Consider the following 20423-nt stretch of genomic DNA (forward strand, 5'->3'; position numbering starts at 1 on the left):
AAAGCATTCAAAATTTAAAGCCTAGAATTTTACATCAATCACTTGAGTGCGAACAGAAGATGACTTTAATTTGTACATTTTTTTTCAAAATGATCTAGACAAGGGTACAATAATGAGATATTATGGAGGTAGAGAAGCAGAATGATGGCCCCATTAAGAGAGCTTTATTTGTATAGAAACTCCTATATATGATACTGTTGAACAAATAAATACCATTCTCACATCTTAAACACAATTGAGACAAAAGTTGGGTTTTGTTCGATGGTTCCCTTCGCAACTCCAATTGATGTTACCTGCAAATAAAGCTTAATCAAAATCGCATTTGAGTGTTGAATAATGGAAAGTCGTAAAACATTCAGTAAAACGTAACTGGAATTTGTCCGACAGAAGTTATTCCAATAACACCAGATCAATGGCCAAAAAATTCAAAATAGATGACAGATGTTTATTATACGTCAAAATGATGTAACGACTTACATTGGTTGAGATAATTAAGAAGTAATAACATTCCCCGGAAACTTTTTGAGAGAGCTCTCTTACACTGGAACCGCCACAGGTCTTTTGCTAGTTTTGATTCCTTTTATTGCTGCAACACAGAAGAAGAAAATTCGGTAAAAAATAAAAAGAAAGAAAGAGAGAGAGTTAACTCACTTGAAGCACCTCTTCTTTCACTGTAACATCGATCTAATTTCAGAAGCTAAAAATAAAAACATAGTTATATAGGAAAGAGAAGTCATGCCTTCTGCATAGTCTTTAGCTCCAAAGACGGCAGACCCAGCAACTATAGCATTTGCCCCAGCTTCAATTACCTGTCATTTCAAGGACCAAGTCGCACTTAATTGAAGTCGAAATTAGTGCCCATTGTTGTGTTTCAAAAGACGGAGACCAAAGAAGAGGATAATTTACCATTCTATGACTTTCCATACATCTTGTTTGATCAAATTCAATTGTAAAACACTAGCATGCATCTTTCAGTTCACCTCCTCACAGATTATATCTCTCTATATGATTATTGTATAAACTTACTTTCCTTTCAGTTTTTTATTAGTGATGACCAAATTCATTATGGAATCTAGACTGTGATATGGACTAGACATGAGTAGATAAGTTGAATTCTTGGTGACAGTTACCAATTTTAGTCTCATATCTTAAGCTCCCTACTACAGAAGAATGACAAAATCAACACAATCAAATTGTGCATGTTATTCAGAGTATTCCCAAATGCTTGTTTTAAACAAATAAACCGGGATATACAAGAGGGGCACCTTATATGCATTTGAAGGGCCTACACCACCATCTATCTCAATCCATGGGTTAACTCCCTGCATTCCAGGGAAAAACTATGAGTTACACTCTATTTATTACACAGAAGCAAAAATTGTCATAAGTTATTGAATCCATGTACCTTCTCGGCACATAACCTTCTCAATTCTGCAGTTTTCTTGACCTGACTCTCAATAAAGCTTTGTCCACCAAAACCAGGGTTTACAGACATGATCAAAACCAAGTCCACCACTGCTCAAGTAAAAAGTGCATTATTTGGTCAGCCATACTAAACCTCTAACATCCTAGCATATATCTTTAGGTGTTATTCGTCCGATTTTCTATACAAATGTTTTATCTCTATTCTGTTCCAATCAAAACAAATCCAGCGTGTCAATGCATGCAAGATAACAGCAATTAAAAGATTATAACAACCTTAACATATCTCATTTTTCAACTTAAGTTCTTCAAAGATCTAACTGATAAGAAATATTCAAAGAAGAATTCTTACCATCAAGCACATATTCTATGGTACTTAGTGGTGTTGCAGGATTTAAAACAACTCCAGCCTTTGCTCCCAGATCTTTGATCTGACAAATATGTGATTAGTGCATTATTCTCACCTCTTATATTACTGGAAATACATTTGCACAGTTTTAGTACATATTCTCTCAATTGAAATATCTAGTTGAAAGAACAGCATTTAAATCCATTGGAAGAAATAAATCCAGCAGAAAAATAATCGTATTTTTGCTTGGCAGAATTCACATGATTATTTCAGTGGCAAAATGAATGAAACAAGAATAGAAGAGAAATCCCAGACAAAACTATATAACTTGTGCCATGCCACATATGTCATGCTGCTAATAGTTAAACAAAAAATTAGTACTGATGTCTATGTCATTTATTAGTTCTTTTGGAAAAGACTTTTTTTTAGAAAGCAGTAAAGATCCATATAGTTCTTTCATTCAAACCTTTATTCCATATATAAGATGAATGCTACATCTTACTTGATTGAGTGTCCGATGCAGATGGATAGTCGATGATTGTTCACAATGAACGCTAACAATGTCAGCTCCAGCCTTGATAAAATCTGGAACTCGCTGCTCAGGTTCCACAATCATCTGAAATTTGATTTATAAATTATACTCCAAGTAATAGGAGAAAAGGGCACAAACATTATTAAAATTACACCAATCATCACCAAAACTTAAGCAGTAACAAAAAGAGAAAAATAAAAGGGTATTCCATGTATTATCTGTATATGGTAACTTGGTTCTGGGCTCTTCACTTAAAAACTTGGTAGCTCATGAACTTCATCATATATCAAAATTCCATCCTTGAGTGTTAAAACAACATGATATTTCTATAAATTGACTAATCACCACTTTTCTATAAAATGAACTTTCTTGTTTTAGTGTTCTTGAAAAGGGATTGAAAAAGTTCATTTTACAGCAAAAATTCAATGGACATAAGGTTTTTTTTTTAAAAAAAATGGCTAGGGACGGAATTGCTATTATTCATGTGAAAAGTTCAGGGACCGAGCTGTAATATTGAGATAGTACACGGTCTCTGACAACATTTACCCTTAAAAAAAGTTCAAGCTATAAATGTCTGTGCTAGAAGTTCCAAAATTTTGCAGAGAGGTACCAAATGCACATCCAATGGTAGATCAGTCACTGGGCGTAGGGCATTAACCACAAGAGGCCCAATGGTAATATTTGGGACAAAACGTCCATCCATGACGTCAACATGAATCCAATCACATCCTGCTACTTCGACCGCTTTTACCTGGATACGTCACAATAAGATTACCACACATCCCCACTATATATATAGGATACTGTTAGACTGTTAGTAGTAGATGAATAGTGTTTACTACCACTTTTATACCCCTTGAATGATTACTAGTACAACCACCCAAAAGTAAACCTCAGGCATCCAAGGGCTACAAAGTTGGCAGTAAAAACATTATTCACCTACTACTAATAGTATTCTAGCTCCACACACACACGCGCACGCACGCACACACGCACGCGCACACACACACACACATATATATATATCAACTCTGAATACTATCAGGGTAAAAATGCTAGAAAGAATACAAAGGAAGAAAGAAGTACCAAACTGAATACGGTAATTTTTGCTGCATGGATTTCTAAAAGAAACGGTCATTAAGTTCAAAAGGTACTTAAGAAAACACTTTCATCTCTTCCACTAGAAAAGGCAATAAGAACAGAGAATTACTTAAAAAATTCTTTGGTAGGGGCACAACAATCGAAGAAAAGCCTTGGTTTAGAATCTTGGCTTTAGAAAGATCAGTATGAATCACAAAAATACTCAAAATTAAACATCCAATTTGACTTACGTCTTCAATAAAGTAGTTCAACCGAATGAGAAGAATGTTAAGTCAGTCATTATTCTTTNAGAAACGGTCATTGAGTTCAAAAGGTACTTAAGAAAACACTTTCATCTCTTCCACTAGAAAAGGCAATAAGAAGAGAGAATTACTTAAAAAATTCTTTAGTTTGGGAAGATCTAATAGAAGCATACTGGTGTCTCTTTTAAATATCCTAGTCATTATTCTTTTATTACAAATCTCACCTGCATTATTATTGGGTTTTTTTTTTTTCTTTTGGCTAGCATTATGACAGCCTGAAGGCATAAGTCAAGAAGAAATACCAGTATATAATAAGACTAGGATATTTAAAAGAGACACCAGTATGCTTCTATTAGATCTTCCCAAACTAGAAGTATGTGTTTGAGCAATCTAATTAAACAATTTCGCCTCTTTACTCCTTAAGATACTTCACGGATATTCCTCATCTAGTCCTTGTTATTGTGCAATGTTCCAATGTCATCATTATTGGCATATCAAACATCTTTGCTTCCCATAATAAAGCCTGAACTTCAAAATCCATCACATCCAAATATTACTATGATAGTCGAGGTTAAAAGGCGGCAATAAATGCATATAAAAAAAGGGAAAAATACAGGCTGAATAATACTAAAGTGATGGACGACAGAGTTTCAAAGAAAGAAAACCTGCTCCCCGAGCTTAGCAAAATTCGCAGAGAGAATAGAAGGAGAAACAATAATGTCACTCTTTGAGAACTTATCAACACGTGCGGATGCCTTTACTGTGGCTTGGAATTTCCTCCTGAGAGTTGAAAGAGGAAATTAGATGGCTCAAGGGGAGAGTATGAGCATCACAAATTCACAATCAAAACCTGTTCTAATTCTGTAACTTTATGTGATAATATCATGGCAATCATCAACTTTATTCTGATCTTGTGCATCTCATCATACAGCATAACCCAATTGGTATCGAATCTTTTCTAGCAGATCCCAACTTGCTGCTACCAGATACAGAAATTATGTGATACGCGGCGTACATAGCAATTTTCTATCCATCAATACCATAGTTTCTGCATCTCTTAGCGCTTGCAGAGGACTATATGCTCGACCTTTGCTTTCGTTTTTCGCGGCAGCAGGTTCTAACTGACTGTTGGGTGCTGCAGGGCAGGGATAAATTCTGGATCTCAACAGCAGAAGCTCCAATTTGGTGCTTCTGATTCTGCTGCAGGGAGAATCTATCGGGAGTACTCCTTTCACAGAGAGAGAGAGAGAGAGAGAGAGAAGAGAGAGAGAGAGACCTGAAAAGGGTTGGGGGAGAGAGGGAGAGGCCGCGGGGTCTGCGGGGGCGGGGAAGGGGGGCGAAGCAGGTGGGGCACAGCGACGACGCGCTCGCACCGGCCATCATCTCTTTCACTCTACGCGACTTTCGAGGAGGAGGAGGAGGAGGAGGAGGAGGAGAAGGAAAGAGGAGAGATGGCCCAAACGCGGGAGTTGGGATGGAGTCTTTTTGGTTGGTAAAGAGAGAGAGAGAGAGAGAGAGAGAGAGAGAGAGTAGTGGTTGAGGAAGGAACTGAGACGAGGGGAGTTGGATGAGCCGAAAATTCCCCGAAAATTTCCAGCCGCAGCCTATGTTCGTTATCTGAAAAAACTAAATATATACGGCGGAGAAATCTTTCCCAACAGTTATAGGCATAAATGTATAAAAATTATCGACCTTTGAAATTTTAATTTTAGTACATAACATTTTAATTTATTTAGTTTAAATCATTTGATAATTTTTTTATTACACAAATTAAGCTTGTTACTTACTTTAATGAGTTTACATGATTATATAAATAAATTGCATAAACTATGTTAATTACGCTTGTAGAAATAAGTGGCGATTAAAATTTTGAAGTTAAAAATTATTAATTAGCTTAAATCAAATAAATTAATTAGGCTGCGTTTGATTCGGATATAAGTAAGAATTGCTAGTTCCAGAGATAGGTACAAGTTTAAGTATAAACAGGTACAAATTTTTAAAATTTTGAAGTTAAAAAATTATTAATTAGCTTAAATCAAATAAATTAATTAGGCTGCGTTTGATTCGGGTATAAGTAAGAATTGCTAGTTCCAGAGATAGGTACAAGTTTAAGTATAAGCAGGAACTAGACCAATTTTCTGTTTGGATAAAAATTGGGTTGTTCCTACGAATAAAATAAATAGTATTTGGATGGTTAAATTGGAATAAGAAGAATAAGAGTTATAATTTGAAATTAAAAATTATATTATGTAATTAATTAACATCCAAATATTACTTAAAAATAAATAATAAATTAATTATTAATAATTAATTATAAAATAATAAATTAAAAATATCGATTATCTAATTAATAATAATAATAATTGGTAATTATTAATAAATATTATTAATTATTAATAATTAATTATTAGTAATATATTAAATATAATAGTTATCTAATTATTAATATAATTAATTAATTAATTAATTATTTAATTATTAAAGTAATAACTAATGGTTTTAATATATTAATTAGATTAATTAATAATTTACTGCCATTAAAATTAAATTTAGATTTTAATTAATCTTGTTCTCATTAAGGAATAAACTTGTTCTAGAAAAAGAGTGGAACAGTTGTTCCAGCAACTACTGTTCTTGGATATCAAACATCACGTTTGAGAACAAAGAAAAAAACAAGGGCTTTATTCCCCCTTTGTTTCTGAACCAAACGCTATCTTAGTGAAAAGATTACTTAATACTATCAGTTTTAGTAGATAAATCTGTTCAATCGTGGAGATTATTTAGATTTGAATTTTAAAGAATGTGAGATTGAATTTTAGTTATCCAATGCATGCATCAGTTACTCACTTTGTCGGTAGAAGGATTTGAATTAGACTAAAATATAATAGATATATTTTAAAATTAGATTGATCATCTACAGCAGATATTAGATTAAAATATCTAATTCTAAAGCATGTGCGATTGAACAGTGCTTTGCTGAAAACGAATTAAATTGAATTAGAATAGGAATTGGAGTTGGAGTGGGAGTCAGAGATTGATAGTAAAGAATTTGAATTAGATTAAAATATAAATGATAAATGATATATCTTAAAATTAGATTCGCCATCTACGAGCAGATATTTGTTAGAGATCTACTCTGCTTTCCAACAGCACACGCCCCATAAATACATAGGAAGGATCTTACCTAGTAGAATAGTTATTACTTGTATAATTCCATCAAAACGGACCTCCGCCCCGCAGTTGGAGTTTGAATTGGGTTGCTTGAACTCACAAACGACGGCAATGAAGAAGGCGATCAGCGGAGGCCGCACGCTTCCGGAGAATGTCATCGCGTACGGCGTCCTCCCTCGGCTCCCGGCCAAAACCCTCATCAGGTTGCAGTGCGTGTCGAAGCGCTGGCGCGCCTTGATCTCCACCGACCCCCACTTCATGCGCCTGCAGGACGCCCACGCCCGCTCCTCCCCCACCCTCCTCGTCTTCGGCGAAACGCCCTGCCCAGTCTTCCTCTCCCGCCGAGAAGAAAGGGACCAGCCCCGATCCATCGGCTTCCCGAGAATCTTCAGGCAGCCCCTGTTCGGCAGCCGGCACGGCGACTGGCTCCCCCTCGCAGCCTGCGGCGGAATCCTCTGCATTGCTACAGCCTCGAGCAGCGGTAGGACATCCGGGCTCTACTTGGGTAATCCGGTGTGGATGGACTGGCGGCCTCTCCCTGCGCCCCCAGGCTGGACCCCCCAGTCTGATGCGACGAAGATGCAGTTAGCCGTCCACGACACACCGGGCGGTACTCACTACAAGCTCGTCCTGCCGTTTTCAACGCAGAGCGGTATCGCTGGCCGAGCAGAAGCTGCTTTCCTCGTCTTCTGCTCCACCAAGGGCTCGTGGGAAATATCTCAACAGAAAGTTTTGGTGAAGGTGCCGGGCTCTCGGCGCGAGATAGTGGGAGTGGGATTAAGATGTAGTGTCTGTGTGGAGGGAGTATTCTTTTGGCTTGCCGGACTTGAGGTGTTATGGTTCGATCCGAGAGATGAGCGCGGCGGCGCCATCCCTTTGCCTTTGCCATTCACAGATGAGGCCCAATTGCCACAGAACATCGGTGAATGGGAAGGGAATTGCCACAGAACATCGGTGAATGGGAAGGGAAGTTGAGCTTCGCGACGTTGGTTGACTGGGAGATCCGTATGTGGTCCTGGAACCGGTCCTCTTGGTCCTCGAGGACTTTGCTTACAATGGAGACGGCCGCGAAAGCCGATCCGGACTTCTTCACTTCCATGGGCCTCAGGATGAATCTAAGAAGCCGAACTGCCGAATCGTTGGAGACTGTTCTTAACAGGACCCGTCCGTCTATTGCTGCCTTTGGGGCTGGTTTTATCCTACTCATGTTTAAGCCTCGGGTGGATGTTTGTTTCCGGGGGCTCTGCTACGATGCAGCAACCGGAAAGGCATGGAAATTGAAGAGAGTGCTGGATGGCAGCGAAAGCTTTACGGCACCATTTGCCTATGCGAATAGCCTTCTTAAACTGACAACTCCTTGATTACTGCAACAGTCGGCAGCTTCTCGAGCAGTACATTGTTATTTAATTTATAGAAGTTGTGCGTATTCTGCAATGTAGACGATCGCTTTGCAATAGAGTTTATTATATATATTTTTTCTCTCTGAACTTCGGAGAAACAAATCACCGTTTTATGTTTATTTTATTTTCATATAACAATTCAAGTAAAGAAGAAGACGCATTCCACGATTCTCATGACATATATTGCTTTTGGATTCATTATAAAGAAGTCTGAGTAAGATGAATAAAGAATATATATATATAATTTCTATTTTTAATCTCTTAAAATTGTAATATAATATAATAAATATTATCCCTATGAAATTTGATCAAATACAATTCTCCCTCTAGAATCTAACAAATTTAGATTTTATCATCCTAACAATTCATTTGTTACATTTGCTTTCTTTTTTCCTTTTTTTGACCTTTTTCTATGTAAAAGCTGTGGGCATATTTGTTGCAATTGCCAACTTCGAACTTAAACTACCAGCTTCGCGGCGCGGCCGCAGGCGGGGCCCTCCCCATTGTTGTTGGTTCTTCTATGTCCTTTCCCGCAGCATGTCTTCTTCTCTCTTCCAACTCGCCATCCAAACATCTCCTACTATTTGGCTTCATGCCCAGGTCATCAGTACCTTGGAATTTGATATTATACATGCCAATTATCTTATAAACCTATATGTAAAATGTGGCCACCTTGATATAGCTCACCACGTGTTTGATGTACTGCTGAAGAGAAATGTTGTGTCCGGTAATGCGCTAATGGTGGGCTACTTCTACAGTGGGCTACCTTGATATCGCTCACGTTTGGAAACAAAGGGGAAAACAAGGGCTGGTTCCCCCCTCCTTGTTCCCGAATCAAACGCTACCTAAAAGGTTAGATAACAAAACTTCTATACATTTTTACCATTCTTTCTATTATATTAAGCTGCAATTATGCATCTGTACCAATCATACCATCTAATAACAAACAAATTGATGGCAAGTAAATGGCAAAGTCATTTAAAACAGATCATATAAAGAATATTTTAGTAGCTCTAAATGACAATTATGGTCAAGAGAATAATTGTTAAGAAGTTTTTTAGGATACCAAAATTGGACTTCAGAGTCCTCCATGTTAGTATAAAGATTTTATGAAGCCTACCAATTAGTCTTCAACATAAGAGATGAGCTTCCAATTCTGTAGCATTCATGCACACAGCAACTTCAACATCTCACAAAAAAAATCCACAATCAGCATATCTTTTATGGACTCAAACTGAATTCTATGCCCCCAGTTTCATGATATTGCTTAGCAATTAAAAGTTTAAAACCTAAACATAAAAGCAATACCCTTACTAACCTTTTTCTCAAAAATATACATCAATAAACTTGCAGGGAAGATAGGCAACTTGGAGTCAAAAAAACAAATTAAACAAAAAGGATGTGGACATAGTTTGGATATATTTGGTGCAATTCAAGCTTTTGCATCAAGTTCAACTAGCTGCGACTAATTCTAATATTAGCATGGCAGGCAATAGGATGATCTCCATCGTTCCATATAGCCAAGTGCTTTATCAAAGATGACCTTGTGGCTAATTAGCTTAAAGAACTGCTAATCAGACGGAAGAACTGTTGCCTCTATCTCCACTGCAACAGTAGAAGTGTGGCAGCTTCACCCGACCACAACTCCTGCAAAGTACATAAACAAATCAAATATCCACCTCAGCCTCACAGTTGACAACAGAATATAACAGTTTTTAGGAAAGCTTATGATATTAAAAATCACGGAGTTTTACTGGGACTCAAAAAGATAAGTATTGTCAAATCATTTGGAAAGAAATTTGGTAAATGAGGTTAACTCTTGTAGATGCTTTTGTTTTCTTCAAACAATGATATAAGAAAGGTAGCGAATCAAACAATATACAAATGACTGTTATTTTGTAGCTACTCAAATCTCACATTATAACCTTGTAGGGTTCTTAATCAAATGTCAGGAATGTAAGAAATAGTAGATTACGCATGTAAAAGGAAATAGATGCATTGATGGTTAAAGGTTGACTTGCAATACTGTTATGTCTTTAAATAAATGTCGAGAGGACAAACAATGAATCATAGAAGAAAAAAAAGGAAAGAAAATAAGTACCAATGCTGTTATTCTTAAACGGAACTCGTTACATCTGCCAAATGCTAAAGTCCTTCTACCACAGCATTTTACGATTCTCTCCTTAGCCACACTATCGACTGCTTAGAGCCTTAGGCAACAACCAAAAAACAAGAGCACACAAAAATTGTAGAACTAAGCAAACCATCATTAACACAATAATTTCTTACATGCAACGGATGATCACTGGGACAGGTTTCAGCGCTTTCGGTCCATTTCTTAACCCTTTCTTATGCCGCGAGACCTGAAGTGCATAAACAAAAGTAACTATTTTTGTGCACATTCTCAGAACTGCTCGTAAATACAAACTCCTGACCAACAACACTTTGAGCAAAGAATATGATGAAATTCATATATATTACAAAATTGCAAAGGAAAGTTCAAATTCCATTTTGCTGCTCCATAGTGAGAATGGTATGTTTTAGTTATATAAATACGTTAACCATTGAGAACAATCTAGTACCTCAGAGACAAGTAGAACGGAAAATATTCATGTGGTTTTACAACCCAAACTGGCAAACCAAGCTATAGAAGAATATAAAAATACAGCCAAAAATGAATATTTTTTATAACTAATACTATCAATTTTTATAATTATAAAAATAGTTTTCTTAAAAAAATAATTATAAAAATAGATCTTTAAATGCGGTGAATGATTCACCGCATTCATAACTTCTATTTAGCAGTAGAAAAATAATAAAAGCAGTGAACCATTCACCGCTTTTGCCATCGTAGAATTATAATAAAAAGGAAGAAAAAAAAAGAAAGCGGTGAATGATTCACCACTTTTATAAGACTATTTCTACTAATAAAATTTTAACAGGTTTATTTTTAAAATAAAATTTTAGAAGAGGACTATTGAACTAAAAACCCCGCCAAAAATAATAGGTCCAAACAAGCAAAGGCTTCTTATGGTCTTGTTTCTGCTTTTGTTTTCAGCTGCACTTACCTGTAGCAGCACATTTGGCAATCCAAAAAAAAAAAATACAATGCTTCTACTGTAGTGGAAAGCAGAACCATAATTTTGAGGCGTAATAGCAGAAACTCTCATTTCGACCTTCTGATTCTGCCACAGTGAGAACTCAAACCGGGGCAGAGCTTCTGCTATTAGAACTGCTCAGATAGAATTACACCTGTAGCACGGCCAAATAGGTCCTTAACTAGAACGAAAACAGCAGTTCAACACTGCCAAGCCCTAGCCATCTATAGATTTCAAATCGACACGGACGATGCGTTACGCTATCTTCTCTAGAGCAAATACACAAACAACTGGAGTGCAATATAGCACAAAGTAGCGATTTTACTACACAGCACGAACACACGAATGCACAGACCAGTGAAAACGATCGAATCCCAAAACCCTAAGAATCCCAGGTCGCAACAAGGTACCAACGGCGATCACCTACAATTCCAGAGAGAGAGAGAGAGGGGTGGGGGGAGAGGGGAGAGAGACCTTCTTCTTGGGAACGGCCATGAGTTCCACGGAGGCGCCGAAGGAGAAGCGGGGAATGGAGGGGGCGAGCGAGGGGCCGAGGGAGAAGGAATGGAGGAGAGGACGAGGCAAATGAGTCGAGAGTCGCCGGATTAAATTCGACGCCGATGTCGCCATGCCTGAGGCTTTTCCTCTCTTCTGCCTATTCGAGCCGAGCCGGTCCGGTTCAGATACCACGACTCGTAACTCGTAAGTGATCACGTAGGGCGATTATGTTGGAAAAAGTCAGAAATATAACAGTAACATCATATCATGGTGTTTTTTTTATTTAGTACGAAATATTTTAAATTTATTATTTTCTCTCGCCATGCATTTTTAGGTAGATTTTTACTTGTGTTGCCTCTTAAAAGAGTTTTTGAGTTGGAGCTCGTGATTACTTGTGCAATTTTTCAAACATACAAGCTATGGTTTTTTTTTTTTAATAAATTATAACTTTATTAAAATAGAAGAAAACATGAATAGATTCAAGCGTACACGAAAGGCAAAAGGCTTTTTTACCCCTTCTCTCTCGTGTTGCCGGCGTCGGCATAGGCGTCGCAAGCCATGTAAAACAACAACTCATGCTAGGAAATAAGAGAAAGATTAATGAAACAGGAAAAAAGAAAAATGCCAAGTAATTCAAAAAAATTAATGTAATTATGTACCCAAAAGAAAACATGAATAAGCTAACAAACTGATTCACAAAACCGGTTGTGAGGCGATCCCCATTAGCGATTTTGCATGGGCAAGATGCAGAACCTGCAATTAACACACGATATATGATCACACTATATATGATATGATACATACATTAAAGCATTAAAATCTGAAGGGATCTATAACAAGAGATTTATTTGAAGGGGAAAACAAAAAAACTTATATGAAGAACTAAATATAGGTAAAATTTGTGGATACCAAATATTAGAGATTCTGCGGTAGTCCATTCAAACTATTATTATTTTTTTATTTTAACCAAGCAATTTTAGTCAACTAAATTGATGTTTTCATCTAATTCATTGGTGATTCCATAAGGCTTAATTGTTTTAAACACTTTTTCAGTATACAAAGCTTAAAAAAACACCGGTTAATAGCTTACAAATGGCCCATTCAAATTCACTGGTTAGTAGCTAATAATTTGGCTATAAAAGAGTTTGGCGAGCACATTCGTACTTGTTTTGTAGTAGTGCAAAATAACTTTTAATTTGATTTCATGTATGCATAATGCAAGACTAGATGCAATAACTACGAAAATGGGCTCAAGAACTATGATTATGTTAATTAGCAACAAAGAACAAAGAGTGAGAGGAGAGGTTGTGATGATGTCACAAAGGATTAAGAAGATAATCAGTGCTGCTTAAATGGATCCAACAGACCAAATTATTCGTGCATTCCAAAACCAATATTGTAAAAACTCAAAAGTTGATGCAAGACACTCATCAAGTCAGGTACAAGATTGAAGTACACAACAAGCAGATTTTCTTTCCACATCGCCAAGCAAATATTTAAGCACTATGAAACTTAACAATAGTACGAAACATTTCCCTAGTAAATGAAAACCTTTAAAATAGATTAAGGATCAAAACTGGCGTCTTGGCCTCGCTTCCGCCAACGTTACACGGATTGGTCTGCCATTCAAGTCCTGCAATTCAAGTTAGAAAACATCAGGTAGAGAATGAAAGAAATACATGCGCAATGATTTGAGTTATTCCTCCCATTCTGAAAAAGATACCAGCGAAAAGCCAGGGTTAAACCAATTTTATTGTTATAACTAAATAGCTGCAATTCCAATAGTTATCTGCAATCCCCCAGTGTGCTAATTCTAAACTTTGTACCAATTATCCCCATAGATAGTTACTCCTCAGTATTACAGTTTTGGCAGCAATCATCGCCATTACTTTTACTACGTTAAATAAACAAAAGAACAGGTACGTTCAGGGTAATCTAGGGTAAAGAAGGTATCTCCATCAAAATTGCCTCAAGAGATTTATTCTCACAGATCAGCAAGAAACACAAAAAATAGACAAGCAAATAAGAAAATAGAATGATAAGCGATTCACGGAGACTTACAGTGCCGTTAAGGAATTCGATAGCATTATTGACCTCCTCTGCAGAACTATATGTAACAAAACCAAAGCCCCTTGATCTGCCGGTCTCTCGGTCAAAGACAACCTTAGCATCCACGACTTTACCTTGTTCGCTGAATAAAGTCTGAAGAGCCAAGTTGTCTACACCCCATGAAAGATTGCCCACATAAACCCTGTTGGAAGAATCAAAGCCTCCCCCATTTCTGAAGCCTTTTGATGGGAACTCATCCCGCGGAGGCGGTGGTCCGGAATTTACCCTCAAAGCTCGCCCTTCAAGTGTCTGTTTCATAAAAATTCAAACACTAATTTTAGGGGAAAAAAAGGGTCCTTAAGTTGGAGGCATATACTTGAACCTCGTCCCTAAAAATAATGAAAGGAATGTACATCCAATCACAATTTGAAGACAGTAAATCGAGAATATAGAAAGGTTAACACATTTAGCTAATCAGTCTGACAAATCTACAAAATACTGAGGATTTTTGTGAGATTCACACAGAAGGATAACATCTTCATTCACAAAAAGAAACATTACTATTAAAATAAAATAAAGAACAGAAGCACAGAATTCAATCAAAATGGACATAGATACTCACATAACCATTAAACTGCTGTGCAGCTGCTTCCACTTCTTCAATTGTAGACATTGTGACAAACCCAAACCCACGGCTTCTTCCAGTTAATTTATCATAAATGACCTGCAATAAAACAAATCAAAATAAATTATAACCAACTGCTGAAGATATACAAGTATGAGAAGAGTAATTTACACCCGAGTACAGTGACTCCTTGAAACAGCAAGATTTCTATATACAACTACATGATGGGTCAAAGAAAACGAAATATTTTATTACACCAATCCGTTGCAAACTAGCCTACTACTAGATTACCGGGCAGTATAGAAGAGCGTCAATAATTATCGATATGTGCTGGCACCCACAGCTTTCAGTGAGTGTTGGCTCATTCCATTAGAAGAAATGATTGGCCATTTAAGTTATAGAAAAGCACGCATCGAGCACTACGATAGTCATTTGCGATCAGTATGCCGACGAGAAACTAATTATGAGATTGCCGGGCAATATACAGAAGCTCAACATTCTCCATTTACTTTCCTCATTTCAAAAGGCAGTACGAAAGAATTTCTGCTGCCTGAACCCTTAAATAGGTAAAAATCATGCTCATATTTTTGTCCTGGGGACCAGAAGCAACTAAAATTTGGGTCTTTGCACGTTAGCAACTAAATTGAAACAACGAAGAAAAGAACAAAATATTTACTGACGATAAGACGGTGTGTCAGTAAATGCACAAAAGTTGAAAGTTATTAAGCAACACTACTACATGCAGCATCGTATAAACTAGCAGATAGATGCAAACTTGTGCACTCACAAAATGAAAAAGAAATAATAATTAGCTTCACAAACAAACCCAAAAAAAAAACCACAAAAATTGAAGGTACACAAGCGTAGCAACTTGCTTGAGCTAATTGAGCTGCTAAGTGAGAACTTCAAAGAGACAATTGCTACTCTATCTGAGCAAGATGCCTCCACTTCATGACTACTAATATTAATGTAAACCTTAACGAGCATCCAGTTCATTTTTACATAGAGTAAACCTCGAATAATCGCTATACCCTCCAATATTAACATAAGCAGATCCTTGTAGGCAAGCAATAATTTGAAACACAAAATGTAACAGATTAAGCAAAACTTTAACCCTAAGCAGAATAAAAAACCGACACAAATTTCCACTGAGAAAACCAGAAAAATTAGGAGAAAAGCAAGAGACCGAATTAGCTAAAAGCTTTTATGTGGATTTATACCTCAACCATCTCAACGTTTCCCGCGCGCTCAAAGAGCCCAGCGAGCTGGGCGCTGTCGACGCTGAAGGGGAGATTCCCAACAAAGAGCTTCAACTCGGGCGAGAACTCCCCGGCCTCCTCCTCCTCCTCCTCCTCCTCTTGCCCTAGCTCCGACGACACGGCGACGTTGGGGACGAAACCCACCTGGAAAGGTCGCACCTTTCGCGGAAAGAGCGAAGCGCACGACGAGGGAAAGAGAGAGAGGGGTCTAATGGAGGAAAAGGGCTTCGCGGGGAAGCTAAAAGCCACTGTAGGAGTGGGTTTGGGTTTGGAGGAGATGGTGGGTATTTGAGGGTGGAGAGAAGGGAGGGAGAGAGAAGAGGCCGCCATGGTTTTCCCTTGAGGATAAGGTGGTGAGGCAGCGAGAGAGGGCGAGAGAGGGGAAAACAAAGGGTGAAGATATAGAAGAGGTCGAAGGGCCGAAGATGATATATTTTTGGACAGGATTGCCCCCTGTTTTTCAAAGAAATTACGAATAGCACTTTGAGATATTTTGGGCAAGTGGGTTGGGCTCAGCCCAGTATTTTGGATATAGGCCCAGTAGGTTGGGCTCGGGCTAGTCAGTGTGAATTCTCTGTGGGCCTGTCTGTCGCATGGGTCAGGATTCGGGTTTGGGTCCGATTATATGACCATTGACTAGGTGTGATGCGTTAGTAATGAGTAGGAATTACGCGTAATTACTGTTTCTAGAGCAAGTGGTAAAGGGTTAGTGGCGAGGTCCCAAGTGCGAACCCTAGTTGATTTATATTTCTACCTAAGTTTATTTCTAAATGAAATAAACGAAGCGGGTAGCATGCTATCTATCTCTCTCAAAAAAAAATTTAAAAAAAATTTCACCAATTTTTGCCCCTTTTTTTTTCTTTTCCTTGAAAATTATGGAGATAATAACATAAATTTTCATCATCCGTAAAAGGAGAAAAACTCTAGTAATGTAAGAACGAAAACTACAGTAACATGCCTTCGTTTTCATTGCTCTCGTAAATTTTTAAGAAGACAAGGCGAATGTGCATTAAGAAAATTAACATCTTTGCCTGCCAGTATGATGATCCAGCAATAACCTCTCCAGGGAATCATATACATTGTAGGTTGATTTATATTGATGAAGTATAGATCAAGTAAATTATTAGTGCTATTTTTAAAATTACAGAATAGTAAATTATAAATGTGCTACACCATATTGAGTATTTTAAAGATTTTGAAGATGTAGAATGGACTCAAATGACCTTCTAGGCTATATGTGGAGAGAATAGCTGAGATAAGTGGAATCCACTTTTTGATATAGTTAGGTTTGCAGCACCAAAGGTATGAGACCATCTAAATTCTTAATCACACCAAGAAGGCTGGAGAAATTGTGGCATTTTCATCTCTCACTTCTTACCAGGATCTCAACTACACCATTCTTTCTCATCAACCTTAATGTACAAGCCATCTCTTAAATCCCCAACCTTCTAGCTACAACCCACCATAATCCTTTTCATAGAACACAAGTATGGAAGAAGCTTCCCAAGTGTCAAATTTGTTCTTCTCCCCCCCCATAGCTGGGCTTCACATGTTCATTGCACTTGCTATAGTAATCTTTTCATGGCTGTTGATCCAGAGATTTAACCAAAGGAATAAAAAGGGACCGAAAACTTGGCCGATCATTGGTGCGACCATCGAGCAACTGAAGAACTACGATAGGATGCATGATTGGCTCGCAGAGTACTTAGCAAAATCGAAGACTATTACAGTTTCCATGCCATCCACAACTTACACATACATAGCAGACCCAGCAAACGTAGAGCATGTCCTCAAGACTAACTTCACCAACTATCCTAAGGTAAAAACACTTCGAACTTTAGTATATGGGACTAAATTTCTCAGTACCTGCTTACGCATTCTGAAGTTCCTAAGTTGTGTGAATTGAAGGGTGAGTTATATCGATCTTATATGGACGTTTTGCTCGGCGACGGGATCTTTAACGCCGATGGCGAGTTGTGGAGGAAGCAAAGAAAGACAGCAAGCTTCGAGTTTGCTTCGAAGAACTTGAGGGACTTCAGTGCGAATGTGTTCAGAGAGTATGCTTTAAAGCTCTCTGACATATTATGTGAAGCATCAACAGATAATCGAGTTATAGACATGCAGGTTACTTATTATCTTTTGAACAATATGTGCAATTATAACTGCATAAATACTTGTATTGTAATGTTAAATATCGTAATTTTACTGCAGGACCTCTTTATGAGGATGACACTGGATTCTATATGTAAGGTAGGGTTCGGAGTAGAGATAGGGACATTGTCACCCGACCTGCCTGATAATAGCTTTGCTCAGGCTTTTGATGCAGCTAATATGATTGTGACACTTCGATTCATCGACCCATTGTGGAGGATGAAGAGATTTCTCCATATAGGATCAGAAGCCCTTCTTGCACAGAGCATCAAAGTAGTCGACGAGTTCACATATCGGATGATTCGAAAGAGAAAAGAAGAGATCGAGCAAGCTCGAGCTTGTGGGATCAAAGATAAGGTAATAATTTTCAGACAAGTACCTACACCATGTTTTGTAAGCGGCCTCGAGTTGTATGGAATTTCAATTCAATTTTACTTGATTCTGCTGTTTGGAAGCTTGGTAGTCTACGATTTGAATTGATTTCCGTTTGCTGTATTTTGATAAGAATGAGCAAATCTGACGTTTTACCGTTGGATACACTAATAACTAATTTCTTTACAAATTAATTGTGTGGGGTAAAAGAAAAAGAAGGAAACATAGAACACTAACTCGCATTTTCACTCCACTTCAAAACCTATATTAGAATTACTAATTTGGCAAATTAATTCAATTCTACTATTATTTGATAAAAACAGAATATAGAGTCATAGAAGGAACATTTCCATGTAAAAATTTGACCAAGGATAGAAGCTAATACAACTATCAAATTATGTGGTTCTCTCTTTCCTCTAACATTGTGCTTCATGTAAATGTAAAACAGATCAAGCATGACATACTGTCGAGATTCATCGAGCTTGGGGACGACCCGGAGAGTAGTTTTAGCAATGACAAGAGCCTAAGAGATGTGGTACTCAACTTCGTAATTGCCGGCAGAGATACAACAGCAACAACCCTCTCTTGGTTTATCTACATGATTGTGACTCACCCCACGGTAGCTGAGAAGCTCTACGATGAGCTAAAGGCATTCGAGAAAGAAAGAGCAAATGAAGAGAAAATACAAGTAGTTTCATATGATGTAAATGACCCAAAATCCTTTAGGGATAGGATTTCATCTTTTGCAAGGCTCCTCAACTATGATAGCTTAGGGAGATTGGTCTACTTGCATGCGTGCATCACCGAGACGCTTCGACTCTATCCTGCAGTTCCTCAGGTGGATTTGCTGCCAATGCTTGTAGATCATTCATTATCTTGGTATTTATTCAGTGTAGTTCAAATTTATGTAGATTGCTGGCACTTGGTGACAAGAATTGATGATTTAAATTGTGTTATTAGGACCCAAAAGGCATATTGGAAGATGATGTTCTCCCTGATGGAACCAAATTGAGAGCTGGTGGGATGGTCACTTATGTCCCCTACTCAATGGGGAGGATGGAGTACAACTGGGGCCCTGATGCTACATCTTTTAGGCCCGAGAGATGGTTCAATGACGGCGCACTTCAAATCGTGTCGCCATTCAAATTCACAGCTTTCCAGGTAAATTTTCCTAATTGTTTGACTCGGCTCATGGGATATTTTCTCTGTTCTGAGAAACAATAGTCATATGCTTCAAGAATAAATTAAAAGTATAAAACTTTTTCTACAGTTGGGCGCAAGAATAAGCTTCTAGATTCTAAAAGCAATACTGTTACGACAAACGCACAAACGAAAACAAAATGACGAACACAAAAAACAATCAAACCACAAGCAGAAAAATAAAGAGACACAGATTTACGTGGAAAACCCTTTGCAGGGAAAAACCATGGGCGAGGGAGGAGAGCTCTTCACTATGGAACGAAAAGGGAATACAATGTTCTTTTGGTTACAACCAACCACGATCACACGCCTCTAGGGCATAAACGATAAACAAAAAAGGAAAACTCATAACGAGTTTCGGATCCGATCCGTACCCCCCGGGGGGCTACGCCCCCCGCACCCCCTGGCGAATGTCAGTGGCGGGCTACGGGCTCGGGCCTGTCGGCTCGAGCCCTCCGCTACCCACCACAGACATTCATTTTTCCTCCATAATTTTTTTTTCCAAATTGGTCGCACCGCGAAGCTGTCGAAAAGTCGTAAATCCGAACCTGAATCGATAGTAGATTTCGAGTCACATCTAACAAATACAAAAGTTAAAATTTTTGCTTGTTTGAAGAGCTCTAGTAAACCACACTTCAGCTTCGAAGCATCATATATAGTTTGCAAATAATATATTTTCTGAACTGTTGATTCTCAGGCCGGTCCTCGGATATGTTTGGGCAAGGATTCTGCATATCTCCAGATGAAGATGACACTTGCTATACTCTGTAGGTTCTATAAGTTCATGTTGGTGCCAAATCATCCAGTTAAGTATAGGATGATGACAATACTCTCCATGGCTCATGGGTTAAAGCTCCATGTTTCTAGATCAATGTAATTATTAACTTCTTTTCGGTAAAAATTTGCCTCCTACAATGTTGATTGAAGGCTGCAAAAGAAAAATAAATTGTTGTT

General features: G+C 37.9%; 5 protein-coding genes across 6 annotated transcripts; 2 read left to right on the forward strand and 3 right to left on the reverse strand.

The window, feature by feature from the left end:
• LOC109721157 (ribulose-phosphate 3-epimerase, chloroplastic) lies at positions 47-5234 on the reverse strand. The gene is made up of 10 exons (XM_020248600.1): positions 4923-5234; positions 4312-4426; positions 2914-3054; positions 2274-2387; positions 1775-1853; positions 1406-1515; positions 1266-1322; positions 740-809; positions 478-586; positions 47-293 (listed from the first exon to the last, which is right to left on the reverse strand). The coding sequence occupies exons 1-9, from the start codon at positions 5027-5029 to the stop codon at positions 537-539; spliced, it is 843 nt and encodes a 280-aa protein (XP_020104189.1). The 5' UTR covers positions 5030-5234; the 3' UTR covers positions 47-293; positions 478-536.
• LOC109721470 lies at positions 6929-7792 on the forward strand. Its single transcript, XM_020249122.1, has one exon. It carries the CDS (start codon positions 6929-6931, stop codon positions 7790-7792), a length of 864 nt encoding a protein of 287 aa, XP_020104711.1.
• Positions 9406-12625, reverse strand: LOC109721161. Of its 2 annotated transcripts, XM_020248605.1 has the most exons (5): positions 12473-12625; positions 12327-12391; positions 11790-12054; positions 10507-10580; positions 9406-9864 (listed from the first exon to the last, which is right to left on the reverse strand). In XM_020248605.1, exons 3-5 carry the CDS (start codon positions 11943-11945, stop codon positions 9792-9794), a joined length of 303 nt encoding a protein of 100 aa, XP_020104194.1. In that variant the 5' UTR covers positions 11946-12054; positions 12327-12391; positions 12473-12625; the 3' UTR covers positions 9406-9791. The 2 variants fall into 2 exon arrangements, with proteins under 2 accessions (XP_020104194.1, XP_020104195.1); XM_020248606.1 differs by lacking the exons at positions 12327-12391; positions 12473-12625 and having other exon boundaries at positions 11790-12320.
• Positions 13167-16134, reverse strand: LOC109721158 (29 kDa ribonucleoprotein A, chloroplastic). The gene is made up of 4 exons (XM_020248601.1): positions 15708-16134; positions 14485-14586; positions 13875-14171; positions 13167-13446 (listed from the first exon to the last, which is right to left on the reverse strand). The coding sequence occupies exons 1-4, from the start codon at positions 16074-16076 to the stop codon at positions 13384-13386; spliced, it is 831 nt and encodes a 276-aa protein (XP_020104190.1). The 5' UTR covers positions 16077-16134; the 3' UTR covers positions 13167-13383.
• LOC109721150 (cytochrome P450 704B1) lies at positions 17049-20392 on the forward strand. The gene is made up of 6 exons (XM_020248592.1): positions 17049-17565; positions 17655-17870; positions 17958-18254; positions 18718-19107; positions 19230-19430; positions 20167-20392. The coding sequence occupies exons 1-6, from the start codon at positions 17236-17238 to the stop codon at positions 20344-20346; spliced, it is 1614 nt and encodes a 537-aa protein (XP_020104181.1). The 5' UTR covers positions 17049-17235; the 3' UTR covers positions 20347-20392.

Source organism: Ananas comosus, linkage group 15 (genome assembly GCF_001540865.1).
Source record: "Ananas comosus cultivar F153 linkage group 15, ASM154086v1, whole genome shotgun sequence".
NCBI classification, from domain to species: Eukaryota; Viridiplantae; Streptophyta; class Magnoliopsida; order Poales; family Bromeliaceae; genus Ananas; species Ananas comosus.

What these genes read in the sequence shown, in the direction of transcription:
- LOC109721470 (XM_020249122.1), top strand. Translation starts at nt 6,929, where the DNA reads ATGAAGAAGGCGATCAGCGGAGGCCGCACGCTTCCGGAGAATGTCATC.
- LOC109721150 (XM_020248592.1), top strand. Translation starts at nt 17,236, where the DNA reads ATGGAAGAAGCTTCCCAAGTGTCAAATTTGTTCTTCTCCCCCCCCATA. An exon ending in ACTTCACCAACTATCCTAAG is followed by an intron (nt 17,566 to 17,654) that starts GTAAAAACACTT and finishes TGTGAATTGAAG; the next exon opens with GGTGAGTTATATCGATCTTA. An exon ending in ATCGAGTTATAGACATGCAG is followed by an intron (nt 17,871 to 17,957) that starts GTTACTTATTAT and finishes ATTTTACTGCAG; the next exon opens with GACCTCTTTATGAGGATGAC.
- LOC109721157 (XM_020248600.1), bottom strand. Translation starts at nt 5,029, where the DNA reads ATGATGGCCGGTGCGAGCGCGTCGTCGCTGTGCCCCACCTGCTTCGCC. An exon ending in TGCATCGGACACTCAATCAA is followed by an intron (nt 1,854 to 2,273) that starts GTAAGATGTAGC and finishes CATATTTGTCAG; the next exon opens with ATCAAAGATCTGGGAGCAAA. An exon ending in GCCCTTCAAATGCATATAAG is followed by an intron (nt 810 to 1,265) that starts GTGCCCCTCTTG and finishes TTGAAATGACAG; the next exon opens with GTAATTGAAGCTGGGGCAAA.
- LOC109721161 (XM_020248605.1), bottom strand. Translation starts at nt 11,945, where the DNA reads ATGGCGACATCGGCGTCGAATTTAATCCGGCGACTCTCGACTCATTTG. An exon ending in TGGCCGTTCCCAAGAAGAAG is followed by an intron (nt 10,581 to 11,789) that starts GTCTCTCTCCCC and finishes TATGCACTTCAG; the next exon opens with GTCTCGCGGCATAAGAAAGG. An exon ending in CCAGTGATCATCCGTTGCAT is followed by an intron (nt 9,865 to 10,506) that starts GTAAGAAATTAT and finishes TGTACTTTGCAG; the next exon opens with GAGTTGTGGTCGGGTGAAGC.
- LOC109721158 (XM_020248601.1), bottom strand. Translation starts at nt 16,076, where the DNA reads ATGGCGGCCTCTTCTCTCTCCCTCCCTTCTCTCCACCCTCAAATACCC. An exon ending in CACAGCAGTTTAATGGTTAT is followed by an intron (nt 14,172 to 14,484) that starts GTGAGTATCTAT and finishes TTTATGAAACAG; the next exon opens with ACACTTGAAGGGCGAGCTTT. An exon ending in TCGAATTCCTTAACGGCACT is followed by an intron (nt 13,447 to 13,874) that starts GTAAGTCTCCGT and finishes CTTGAATTGCAG; the next exon opens with GACTTGAATGGCAGACCAAT.